We start from the raw sequence: 12,659 nt of genomic DNA on the forward strand, positions 1-12,659 counted from the left end.
CATTCATGATTATAACTTATGTTAACAACAAATCAAGTTCCTTTCATAGCTCAGGTGTCGGTTATACCATACATTATGGGCTATGAAAATGCCAAGCATTTGTTGTACCAAGTGTTATATAACATAAATCAAGATTAGTCATTTAACAAGCAAAGTATTAAAGAGTGAACAAGATAACAAATATAAAACATGTTAGTACCAAACATTAAAGTCCATATTAAGTTTACATTATACTTATTCTCACACCATTAGTGTAACCTTTTCACCTTGACATAATTAACTTAGCTAGACATAATGAAAGAAAGGAAAACAAATAAACAAAATAAGAACATAAAAGTTAACTAAGTAAAGGAAAGGAAATGAAAGGCATAAACTTGATATTAATGAAAGTAAAGCATAAACATTACAAAAAATACAAAGAGAGAAAAGAAGAGCATGATCTTGATCTGAAAACCAAGATGCCTAAATGCATGGCAAATGCCTCCTTTTATAGGCCAAAATTGGGAACTATTGATTTGATGACTAATTGATAAGTGGGTGGCCAACTTTTGACTTGGTGACAATCCTTATCTTCTCTTGTCTTCCCAAAACGTCATTGATAACGTCAAAATTGGAGCCAGTTGCAAACATGAAAGTTGTAGGAAATTGTCTCAGCTTTCTTGTGTAAAAAATTCAGCTCATTTGGACTTCTAGAACTTCAGATATGGCCAAAATACCGAACAGTGCTCGGGCTGGAAGACAGATTCGGGCTTCTTTGTTGTTGCTACAATTTGGACTTGATAATGGCCTTTTTAGATCTTGGACTCCATATGAAAGTTGTAGGCCTATCTCTTACCTTTCCATCCATGTAAATTGGACCTAAATCTGAGATCTGTAGCTCCAGATATGACCCAATTACCGAACAGTGTTCCGGTTTGGATTGCACCGACATCTCTTTTCTAAGTTTGGCCATCTCTTTATCCTTGCAATTTAAGTTCTTCAAGTCATCAATCAATCCTTTCATTTATGTGATAGGCCTGCATTAAAAATAGACATTTACCACAAATTAAAGGTATCTTATATTATTAGATATATTATTATAAAACATGCTTTGGTTAAGGAGTTATTGATACTTCAAGTGCAAAATGATGATATAAAACTATGATAAAAATGCACTTTTAAGTACTAATCAACACTTCTTCGAACTATCCGGATCTCGATATGAATTTATGACTGAAGGCAGGTGCGTTCGATGGACCTGATAGAAATCAGGTGTACGGTCTCTCTAACACTATAGTTGAGGACTTACATACAACCTGTAATGTTTCAGTTGTTAAATGCTAGTAATCAATTTGAAGCGTTCAAACTTTAGAGTTCAAGACGATCTTGGACCAACAAGTTTAAGCTTAAACGACTTATCTTGCTTTTGATAATGAGCAACTCAATATTGAGATGGTCGAACTCTACTGATTGGTAATGAAGATGAAATCACAGATAGATGGTATATGTGTTCGCTTTTGGCCCTACGGTTCTAGTGAAGACCCTTCTCGTTCTCTAGCGTCTCTATTCAAAATTAATTGTATTTGAACTTATATATATATATTATTGATGGTGTTACCAAATGATTAAGTTTATTAGTATATTCTAGAGAGTTGAAAATAATTAATGCAAATGTTACTCCCACTATTTAATCATCTACATAATTGCATTTGATCTTTTTGTAAGTTAAATGTTAGATTCACCAATGAAAATACCAACAATGAAAAACAAATCATCAATGGAATCATATACAATTTTTTTGTTGATAAAATGTTATATTCATTGATGAAAATACCAACGAAATGAAACAAGTAAAAAAAATTTAACGAGCTTTCATAGCTAGTAAATCCATCAGTAAAATTATTACTAACAAACCCACCGACAAACCACAAATCATTAATAAGAGTTTTTTTATATAAAATATTTTTATCCATTCATATCAATGTACTAAAAGTATAAATAATGATAGAAAATATGGTCGGTGGTGGTTATTTTGATATCAACATGTGAGCTTATTCAGTATATTTAAATGAAATTGTTCTATCTTGTTATCATTTCATCATTATCTAGATTTTGTATGAGCTTATATTAAATCATAGTTGCTATTTTGTAATAAAAATCATACATGTGTTTTTTTTAATATGGCAATTAGAATTATGCTGATTCAATTCGATAGGAGGTATATTTGGATGTCCTCCATGTGCCTAATCCAAAAAATTCGAAAAAAAGGAAGGGAAAGTCATTTATTAAATATGGGCCGGCCTTCTCTACTTATTTATAAAAAGTCTACACTTCTTTTCAACCTTTCACAAGCGAAAATATAAACTTAATTGATTTCAACATTGAATAAGTAAACAATTTTTTTTACAAATTGGAGACGAAACCTTCCAATATTATTTAAGGTAATTAAATAAATTAAAAGTGGCCAACTTGTGAAATGTTCGAGACAGGCCACGAAAAAAATCTATATAAAGCCCCATGATATCCTTCTCAACTTAGCAACATCGGAAAGTTGCGAGGAGTAAAAGTCTTGTGGATTACACAAAACACAGACTGAAAACATCCATAGGCACCAACACATAAACCATCCATGGATTCTCTTGTCCAATCTTTGCAAGCTTCACCCATGTCTTTCTTCTTGATCGCTGTCACTTCACTTTTTTTCTTAGGTCTACTCTCTCGCCTTCGCCGAAGATTGCCATATCCACCAGGGCCAAAAGGGTTGCCACTTGTTGGTAGCATGCACATGATGGACCAAATAACTCACCGTGGGTTAGCTAAACTAGCTAAGCAATATGGTGGGCTATTTCATATGCGTATGGGGTACTTGCATATGGTAACTGTTTCGTCTCCTGAAATAGCTCGCCAAGTTTTGCAAGTCCAGGATAACATTTTCTCCAATAGACCAGCCAACATAGCCATAAGTTACTTAACCTATGATCGTGCCGATATGGCCTTTGCCCACTATGGCCCGTTCTGGCGCCAGATGCGTAAGCTCTGCGTCATGAAGCTATTTAGCCGGAAAAGGGCTGAATCATGGGAGTCTGTGAGGGATGAGGTGGACTCAATGCTTAAGACAGTTGAAGCCAATATAGGCAAGCCTGTGAATCTTGGAGAATTGATTTTTACCTTGACCATGAATATCACTTACAGAGCAGCTTTCGGGGCTAAAAATGAAGGGCAGGGTGAGTTCATCAAGATTTTGCAGGAGTTCTCTAAGCTTTTTGGAGCATTCAACATGTCTGATTTCATTCCCTGGCTAGGCTGGATTGACCCACAAGGGCTCAGCGCTAGACTTGTCAAGGCTCGCAAGGCTCTTGATAAATTCATCGACTCTATCATCGATGATCATATCCAAAAAAGAAAACAGAATAACTTCTCTGAAGATGCTGAAACCGATATGGTCGATGACATGCTAGCCTTTTATAGTGAAGAAGCAAGGCAAGTAGATGAATCAGATGATTTACAAAAAGCCATCAGCCTTACTAAAGACAACATCAAAGCCATAATCATGGTAAGTACCGATAATCTTTTCTTAAAATATCCAATCATCCCACAAAATAACATTTTATATATAAATATAGGCGTAAGGTACTCACACATACCTATAAAACTTCTTATTTAATATAAGATCTCAATATTGCAGTCCAGTTTTTTGTCGTTTCAATTCCAATGAAACTAAAAATCAATAACGTGCAAATCCACACATACCTCTCATTTGTGGGTAGATGAAATTGAAGGAATTACTCATCAATCTAAGTTGATTCTGGCAGGATGTGATGTTTGGTGGGACAGAGACGGTGGCGTCGGCAATAGAGTGGGCCATGGCGGAGCTAATGAAGAGTCCAGAGGATCAAAAAAGAGTCCAGCAAGAGCTTGCAGACGTCGTGGGTTTAGAGCGGCGCGTGGAGGAAAGTGATTTTGACAAACTAACATTCTTGAAATGCGCCCTCAAAGAAACCTTAAGGATGCACCCACCAATCCCACTTCTCTTACATGAAACATCTGAAGATGCTGAGGTTGCGGGTTATTTCATTCCAAAGCAAACAAGGGTGATGATCAATGCTTATGCCATTGGGAGAGACAAGAATTCATGGGAAGATCCAGATGTTTTTAAGCCTTCAAGGTTTTTGAAACCAGGGGTGCCTGATTTTAAAGGGAATCACTTCGAATTTATTCCTTTCGGTTCTGGTCGGAGGTCTTGCCCCGGTATGCAGCTTGGGTTATACACACTTGATTTGGCTGTTGCTCACTTGCTTCATTGTTTTACATGGGAATTGCCTGATGGCATGAAACCAAGTGAACTTGACATGACTGATATGTTTGGACTCACCGCGCCAAGAGCAACTCGACTCGTTGCCGTTCCGAGCAAGCGTGTGCTCTGTCCTCTCTAAGGAAGGGAAAAAGGTAAGGGATGGAAACGAACGGGATTCCCTTCATTCGTGGATTCTATACATAATTGAGGCCATGGTGACACAGGGTCAATTTGCAGGTTTTTTTTTTTTTTTACTTTTTTTATATATAATTGGGTTAAAAAGATTATCTTTACTTTTTAATTTGTACCATTCAAATAAAGCTTGTAAAAGAAATTTTATTTTGATCAACTGAAAGAAGAAGAATAGTTTCCAAATGAGAAAGTGTTTTATGCCTGTTTATCCTTTGGTCTTTCCCACCTCTTCTTGTCCATGAGAAATTATGCTGGGTTATGACACGATCCAGTCAAAAGATATTAAAGAAAGGAGATGATCTTACTATCCCAGTTACTTATATATTTATATTATTAATATGGTTGTTTCGCTTAGTTTAAATGTGATTTAATTTCTTGAAATTAATAATTATTTAAATTTTTAATAATTTTAAAATTTATAAAGTTTGAACTAGTATTTTTTATAAAAATATCTGAAACTTAATAAGTTAAACTACAACTATTTTATTTTAATATTGAAAAGACATGTATGGGTGCCTCCAAGCAAGCGAACGATTCCTTTCTTGTACATGTTAAAAGAAAAGGTCGAAAACAACTCCAGCATTAATAAAATAAACGAGAGGTGCTTAGTTAAATGATATTGATGTTGATACGTGGTGGAGAATGTTTTTGTTGTAATAGGGTTTTTTTTTTAGATTTATTAAAATAATAGTTTAATGATATTGATGTTGATGCATGGTAGAGAATGTTTTTTTTTAATAGGTTTTTTTTAGATTTATTAAAATAATTTTTTTAGATTTTTAATATTAATACATTAACAAATACTAAAAAAGTAGTAATTTAATATTTTTTAAAATCAAATATATTTTTAAAAGGCATTACTTAAAAATAGATGAATTAACTATACATGTTTGAAATTGTGGTGAGTTGAAAAGAAGCATTGTTTTTTTTTTTAATGTAATTTGCATGATATCATAGTTTGAAATGTGACTGATGATGTGTGAAATGTTTTAAAACAAATTTAATTTTAATTAACCTATGTTAATAAATATCAGAATAAATTAATACGAAACCCTATATGTGGTGTCATCTCAAGTAAATTTATGTATGATTTCGGAAAGAAACCAATTGGAGAAAAGAGAATTGTAACTTAACCATTTTAAAGACAGTAAGTTTAGGCGTTAGTGTCATTATCAATACATGTATAGATCTAGTATAACTGCACATCGCCTGTATTTGTCTCTCTTAATTAATTAATGGGGACAGTGAGCTTGATGAAATTAGAGGTGATGTTGCTTAATCAAGCACAATGTGTTCCAAACAGATTATGGCATGGATATTCTCATTTCCTACGCCTCCAAGGGCTTGCCACTCACTTCCCTTTCCTCTTCATTTGATAGCACCTCTCAGTCACACACCTGAATTATCTACCTTGCCTATCTCCCAAGCATGCTGTCCAAGAAAACCATGTTCGGTCGGGTGTTATGCATGCCCATTTCAAGTTTCAAGTCCTCCAATCAAGCTCATTAATGGATTTGAAAATAACTTGGGATCGAGAAATCTGTTTGTACGATGAAATTTGAGGTTCCTGTAACCTTTCAATAAATGATTTGTTCATTTAGAGTGTAGCAAACCCTCCACCCCTTCAAAGCAAGAGGTCTTTATTCCTCCTCGTCTCTCTTTAATTGAAATTCCAGAACAAGAATGAGCATGGTTTTGATTACCCTAATGTGTTTTTAATCATGTGATTTTACCCAAAAGGATGGAAAGACTCGTGGGATCTAATTAGTGCTTCTTAATTATTTTTTGTCTTGAAAAAAGTATTAAATTGATTTTTTTATTTCTAATAATATTAATATAAAAATAATATTATTTTAATATATTTTCCATTAAAAAACAAGTTTAAAAAACGTACTCCATCAACTTGGTCCATGATAGAAAGTTCGGACAAGATTTCAACTGCTTACTCAACCTGCAATGCAAGACAAAATGCTTTGAATTGGTCTGGTGACGAGGGTAAGAAAAGTAGAAGGGTTTGCATGGTGGAATCGTATTACAATGGTGAAAACGTTGCTTTAGTGTTCACACTACAAACAAAAGGGATTGAATGCCGACATAGGAATGTTACAGCTTGCAACACCGATGAACATTGATTTGTGAATTGACTTGGGAGCTCGATCCTTTCATTTCTTGAGGTCGTTGCAATAAGCCCAGGACCTCGCTTGCAGCTTTAAATGATCTATGCTCTAGTAATTAATGTTTAGCCATATCCATGCCTAGGTCTGATATATTTAAGGGGCCATGCTCCCACTTCCTTCAAAATGCTTCAAGCTATTTGAGGAATTGAAAGTCACATCAGCTTTTATTAGCTACGCGTTTTGATATCTTTGCTGGCATTTGGTGCAAGGCTAAGACAAGGAGGGCAGATTCCCAATGGCTAGAATTTAAAGATCCCAAATAGCATGTTCTTAATGCCCACGTGCTTGTTCTTGATAAAGAAAAAACATAAGTGTGCTTGGCTTTTTATTTTATTTTTTTCATCTGCTCCAATATTTTTTAAAGGCTAGAGACATGTCGCAAGCAATGAAAGACAACATGTAGATGGAAATTGGGGCCATGTATGTTTTTTAACCTTTAAACTTCATAATTCAATTTGTTTTTATTTGAAAATATCTTGGGAAGATTATCTAAACCTAAATACACATTTAAAAACCAAAATACTCAACAATCACTCTTAAAAACAAAAATCAATTGAATTAAAACAAACCAAACAGACCTCTTTACTACTTTTTTCATGATGTTTAGAGGTAAAACCATTTTTATTGAACTCTTATCGAAAAAATGAATTCATTAATACAAAACTCATCATTTCTTATGATCTAATTGTGGCCAACTAGCAACTTTATTATTTTTTGATGAGTTTCTCTCTTCTCTCTCACACATAATGACTAAAAAAAAAAACTTTCAAACTCACATGAAAATTCTAAGAATTTTGAGATCTTCATGTTTTACATTGTAGTCCTTTCACTTTAAATTTTATCTTTCTACTACAATTTAAAATTTTATCTCATTAAATTAGATCGTATAAGGATTAAATCAAAAGGAAAAAAAATATCTAAGGAAAAAAATTAAGAACAAGGATGAAAATAAAAAAAATAAAGGCAATTGCTTCACTATTCATATGAGAAAAACCCAAATCTTTAATATTTTAGTTAATAATTAGATTGGTGGCTCGTGTTATATCTTTAATTGGATCAATTTTTTTAATATAAAAAAGAAAATGCTTAACCAACACTAGCATTTCAAACAAGTTTTTTTTATAAAAGTAAAGTCTTTAGAATATTCTAATAAAACTTCATCTCAATTTAATTATTTGATAAAAAGTTATGAATTATTTTTGTCAGAAAAATTGTTTGAGACATCTCAAATTCTTTTTTATCAACTAACACTAGCATTTCAAACAAGTTTTTTATAAAAGTAAAGTCTTTAGAATATTCTAGTAAAATTTTATCTTAATTCAATTATTATCAGTATTTTAAACAAGTTTTTTATAAAAATAAAATCTTTAGAATATTCTAGTAAAATTTCATCTCAATTTAATTATTTGATAAAAAGTTGTCTCAAATTCTTTTTGATCAGCCAATACTAACCTTTCTAACAAATTTTTTATAAAAATAAAATCTTAAAAATATTCTAATAAAATTTCATTTTAATTTAATTATTTGATAAAAAGATATAAATTATTTTTGACAGAAAAATTGTTTGAGAGGTCTCAAATTCTTTTTGAAACTAGAATTTATTTGACGCATGCCGTGTCAAAAGCTAATGTGCGCATGACTTGAAAAAATGGAAGACGGGTTAAATCTATTGATTCATGTTATCTTTTTGGGGTAGATATTTGACGCGTGTGTTGTTAGTGATCATATGAAAAACTCAAGGAAACATTAATAGGTAATGACTATGCTGGATGCCACCCTTCACCCACCAGAATTAACACCAGTCTCTTCCTCCTCACTGCAGTCCCTTCACTTCTTTTCCTACTAGTTTGCAGCCTTTACCGAAGGGTACCATATCCATCTGCAGAGGGTACCAACCATAGGTAACATGCTCTTGATGGACCAATTAACTCAACATGGTCTAGCTAAACTAGCGACAATATGGTGCAATGTTTCTTCTCCGAATGGGGTACTTGCATCTGGTGGCTGTTTCCATCGCCGGAGATATATAGTTCGTCAAATTTTGCATCTCCGAGAAAAGATTTTCTCTAATAGACCAGCCAACATAGCTACCAAATATTTAACCTATGATCATTCTGACATTGCCTTTGCCTACTGTGGTCCATTTTAGCGCCAGATGCGTAAGCTCTCCGTCTTGAAGCTAAAGATTTGAAGGTGTATTGTTTGAGAAATTTGAAGCGCAGATTATATTCTTGAAATCCAATTTTGCATACATTTTCGTTGTTGCAATAAAAGAATTTATAATGAATTGGCACGCGTATACATGGCAGGATGTGATGTTCGGTGGAACGGAGAAAATGGGGGAATCAGCTATTGAGTGGACATCGGTGGATTTAATGAGTCCGATGTGGTGGATCTAGAGCGGCGCACGAAGAGAATGAATAAAAAGCACCCTGAAAGAAAACTTAAAGACTCCATCCACCAACACCACTTCTCTTACATGAAACCACTGTGGATTCTGAGGTTGCTGGAAAACGAAGGCTTTGTTCTTGTTTTTATTATACAGATACAAACAAGGAAAAAAACAATTGTTAATTGAACTTTGTTTTCATGTTTTTCATGCAAATAACAGCTTTCAAAAAACAAGCTATTACTTGCCCCCTTCTTGTTATGCAGCAACTGCTTTGAGTTATAAATGTTTACATCAAGATGCGGACTGCGGCAAGACCAACAGCAGAGATGGAAACAAGAGTACCCAGGCAATACTTTATCACTTCATATTTTCCTGCTTCCAATTGGGCCCTTAAACCATGAATTTCCTGAAATTATGACATAGAAAGGGAACATGTTAAGGTTGCAAATTGACCAAACCGCATTATCTATATCAATTTCAGTCGGAGTACTCACGCCATCAAGTTTGTTGGTGAGGTTAGCGGTTTCAGCATTCTGGTTTGCTAGCTCCTCCCTTATCCGCCTGGAAAGGTTGTACAACCACGAGAAAATAACTCATGTCGGTAATTTAGTTGTTGGAGAAAAGAAATTTCTGCAGTACATTTCTTACCCTCTTTCAAGATTCAGATCCAACCGTTGACCAGCATTGAGCTTGTCAATTTCATGCCTGAATCATAATCAATGACTTAGCATGAAGAAGATTGGTAACAAGCGAATCCTGCATGCAGGGTAAATACATAAACCTGACCTCAATTCACTGCGCATCTTCTCGATATCATGCCGTAGTTTTTCAGTCTCATGTTGCAACAAAGAAAAATGGTGTTCCTGCAATAAATATTGTTCAGATAACATAAACAAAAAGGCATGGAAACTCTAGTTAGATTGCAGCCCCCCCAACATTCAAAAGCAAGCACCAGGAACTGATGTTAGGATATTTTTTAATTTTTCCTCAAAGATTGGACCAGACAACTAGCAAGAAAATAAGGTTAACACCAAACATACCTCCACTTTAGGGAGTGTCAAAAAGTTATCTTTCAAACGTAATCATTGCATTTTAAGAGGAATGGAAAAAAAGATTCTCAATGCTCTTTGGATTTTTTTTTCTTTTACCATAACAGCGCAGTTCAATTTTTAGGGACACCCAATTGATTGAATGCACAAAGAAGGGCTATCCTGTTCAACATGGAATTAATCAATTGTATTAGAAGGTATCAGAATCCAAATGAAATTCTTCTAGCACTCATTCTTCATGAAGAAAATAAGCATAACTACTATAATGGGGAAGAGATCAACTCCTAGTTACATTTTACCAATGTTTCAAAGATACAGAAGGGCCGATTATACATGAGAACAAGAATGCCAAAGATTGAGCAACTGAATTAACATACTTGAGCACTCATTGAATTTTCCACGGTCTTCATATAAGCAAACTACTCTTAATGCTGACACTATTAGCATCAATCAGCAATATTTATATAGTCCAGCTGCAGAACATTAACAAAACAATGCCAGACTTGCAATTGCTCAATTGAACCCAACAAATTTCATATACAGCTAAGATCTCAACAAATTCACATCTGAAAACAACATTAAAAAGCTAGTGAGTACCTGCGAGCTTTGGACTTCAGATTTGAATTTTGATAAGCTGGTTTCTTGAATCAATGCATTCTACCAACAAAACCAGACATAAAATAATTGCACAGGGTTCAACAACAAAAATGAAATGAAAATACAGTTATAGCATAAACAAACTCCTTGCACAAATAGCTCATTTGAAATCGAGCTACATTAAATATCAATTGATCCATGTCAACATAACAGAAAAGAGCAAACGTAAAACTACCACGTAAAGAACCTACCTTCTGCATCTCTTCCTTTGAGACAACTGAATGAGACACATTCTCCAAGCTATCATTCAAAACTCCAGTTATAGCAGCTGTTATCGCCTCAGCTTGCTTCAAAGGCACACCCTGCGACTCCAATCTTCTAACCTAAACCCAAAAAACACACCACATCATTTGTCAGACATTCAAACTTTCATCACAAAAAAAAACCTTACAAAACCACATTCGGCTTCCAAGCATTAAACTTTCAGTTTTCTCATTTTACCATTCATCTCTCCAGTACTCAAATTTTAGTATTCTTCGATCAATCATCTCGTAGGCCCCACGTTGTACCAACCCACCAACCAAGAAATATGCACGCGAATTATTTATAATATGAAACAAATTATAGAAATTAACACTCCCTGCAGATTTTTTTTTTTCCTAGTTCAATAATAAATTCAGCAATGTTGTTTCTTGAGTTATATTACTATTAAATTTCCTTGCTGCAATTTTATAAGCAAATAAGAAATTAACATGGAAACAAATGCAACCCATTAATGTAAATAAGAAAAAGGAAAAGGTTTTGTTGTAAATAACAACTTACAAGGGCTAATGTATCAACAAGAAATAATCTCCTGCCATTAGAGTTGACAAGCTGAGAAATATTCCTATTTTGAGAAATCAAACCCAAATTTGAAGAAGAAACAGCAACAGATCCTCCCCTGCCAAAACCAATACCTCCTGAATTGCTTCCAAATTGATAACCCACAACACGCCTACAAGCAGCAGAAGCAGCAGCAGCCATTCGAATATTTGAAAACCAAATCCTTAAAAACTTGGTCTTCCAGGCTCTATAAAATTCCTCTTCAAGAGGGATCGAAGAAAATTAGTCAAAAAGATAAAACAAAATACTTCAAGCGCTAATTATATTCAGAAAAATATCTTTTACTTTACCTGCTTGTGCAAGACCGAAATAAAATTGCAAAGAGACAGAATTATTATAGAACTTTTTTTTTCTTTGTTGTTGATAATAGAAGGCAGAGAGGGAGAGAGTTGGCGGTTGGTTCTTTCAAGGAACGGAGAAAGAGAAGGGATGGGAAGGGAAGTTTAGTTTTTTAAATGTTACTAATTGCTTGCTTTCCTTCCAACGTCCATTTCCTTAACTAAAGAATTTGTGCTTCAAGAATTTTATTTTATTTTATTTTATTAATTAATTATAGTAGTTTCTATTTTCTAAATTAAGGAAAGTCCTATCCTAAGCTTCTTTTCTTTTCTTTTCTTTTGATGTACAAATATCTAGCTTCTTGAAATATTTAATTTGAGTAAAATCACTGGAAATTGTAGGGATTTAGCTTGCAATAGATAACAATTGCCAACTATGTCAGAATTTTAAGACAGCTAACATTTGGTAACAAAGACAACTATGATTTGTCATTGAAGTACCCAATGAAGAGACAACATTATCAATATATCAAAAAAAAGAATTAATGGAATGTGTGATACCATACTTGTAGAATTCCATCGTTTTCGGTGCAATTTTGATCGATTTTGGTCTGGTTTTAATCGAACCAGAATATATATTAATTTTTGTTTATGATCTAGTTAAATCTATTTCAAACCGGACCAGATTAAAATGAAAAAGAAAATATTTTCCTAAAAAAAAATGAAATAAAACAGTTAATCTACATGACAGTTGACCTCGTAACCTAAGTAATTCAAGCCCCATATAGGATCAGCTTCTGGACCGAGTCTCGTGACGGT

The 12,659-nt window shown here is 33.8% G+C and overlaps 2 protein-coding genes across 3 annotated transcripts; one reads left to right on the forward strand and one right to left on the reverse strand.

The window, feature by feature from the left end:
* Positions 1-2,505: 2,505 nt before the first annotated feature.
* LOC105126668 (cytochrome P450 84A1-like) lies at positions 2,506-4,581 on the forward strand. Its single transcript, XM_011027599.1, has 2 exons — positions 2,506-3,532; positions 3,792-4,581. The coding sequence occupies exons 1-2, from the start codon at positions 2,609-2,611 to the stop codon at positions 4,410-4,412; spliced, it is 1,545 nt and encodes a 514-aa protein (XP_011025901.1). The 5' UTR covers positions 2,506-2,608; the 3' UTR covers positions 4,413-4,581.
* A 4,482-nt stretch (positions 4,582-9,063) lies between these two features.
* On the reverse strand, positions 9,064-12,057 carry LOC105126669 (protein FMP32, mitochondrial). 2 transcript variants are annotated; one of them, XM_011027602.1, is made up of 8 exons: positions 11,853-12,057; positions 11,503-11,749; positions 10,932-11,063; positions 10,681-10,740; positions 9,821-9,897; positions 9,683-9,739; positions 9,529-9,595; positions 9,064-9,440 (listed from the first exon to the last, which is right to left on the reverse strand). In XM_011027602.1, exons 2-8 carry the CDS (start codon positions 11,701-11,703, stop codon positions 9,321-9,323), a joined length of 714 nt encoding a protein of 237 aa, XP_011025904.1. In that variant the 5' UTR covers positions 11,704-11,749; positions 11,853-12,057; the 3' UTR covers positions 9,064-9,320. The 2 variants fall into 2 exon arrangements, with proteins under 2 accessions (XP_011025904.1, XP_011025902.1); XM_011027600.1 differs by having other exon boundaries at positions 11,503-11,762.
* Positions 12,058-12,659: the final 602 nt, after the last annotated feature.

Source organism: Populus euphratica, unplaced genomic scaffold (assembly GCF_000495115.2).
Source record: "Populus euphratica unplaced genomic scaffold, PopEup_1.0 scaffold41.1, whole genome shotgun sequence".
Classification (NCBI taxonomy): Eukaryota; Viridiplantae; Streptophyta; class Magnoliopsida; order Malpighiales; family Salicaceae; genus Populus; species Populus euphratica.

Excerpts from the sequence above, each read along its gene's own strand:
- LOC105126668 (XM_011027599.1), top strand. The coding sequence starts at position 2,609 with ATGGATTCTCTTGTCCAATCTTTGCAAGCTTCACCCATGTCTTTCTTC. Across the intron at positions 3,533-3,791 it reads ACATCAAAGCCATAATCATG|GATGTGATGTTTGGTGGGAC; the intron begins GTAAGTACCGAT and ends TGATTCTGGCAG.
- LOC105126669 (XM_011027602.1), bottom strand. The coding sequence starts at position 11,703 with ATGGCTGCTGCTGCTTCTGCTGCTTGTAGGCGTGTTGTGGGTTATCAA. Across the intron at positions 9,740-9,820 it reads AAGATGCGCAGTGAATTGAG|GCATGAAATTGACAAGCTCA; the intron begins GTCAGGTTTATG and ends ATTATGATTCAG. Across the intron at positions 9,441-9,528 it reads TCACCAACAAACTTGATGGC|GAAATTCATGGTTTAAGGGC; the intron begins GTGAGTACTCCG and ends TCATAATTTCAG.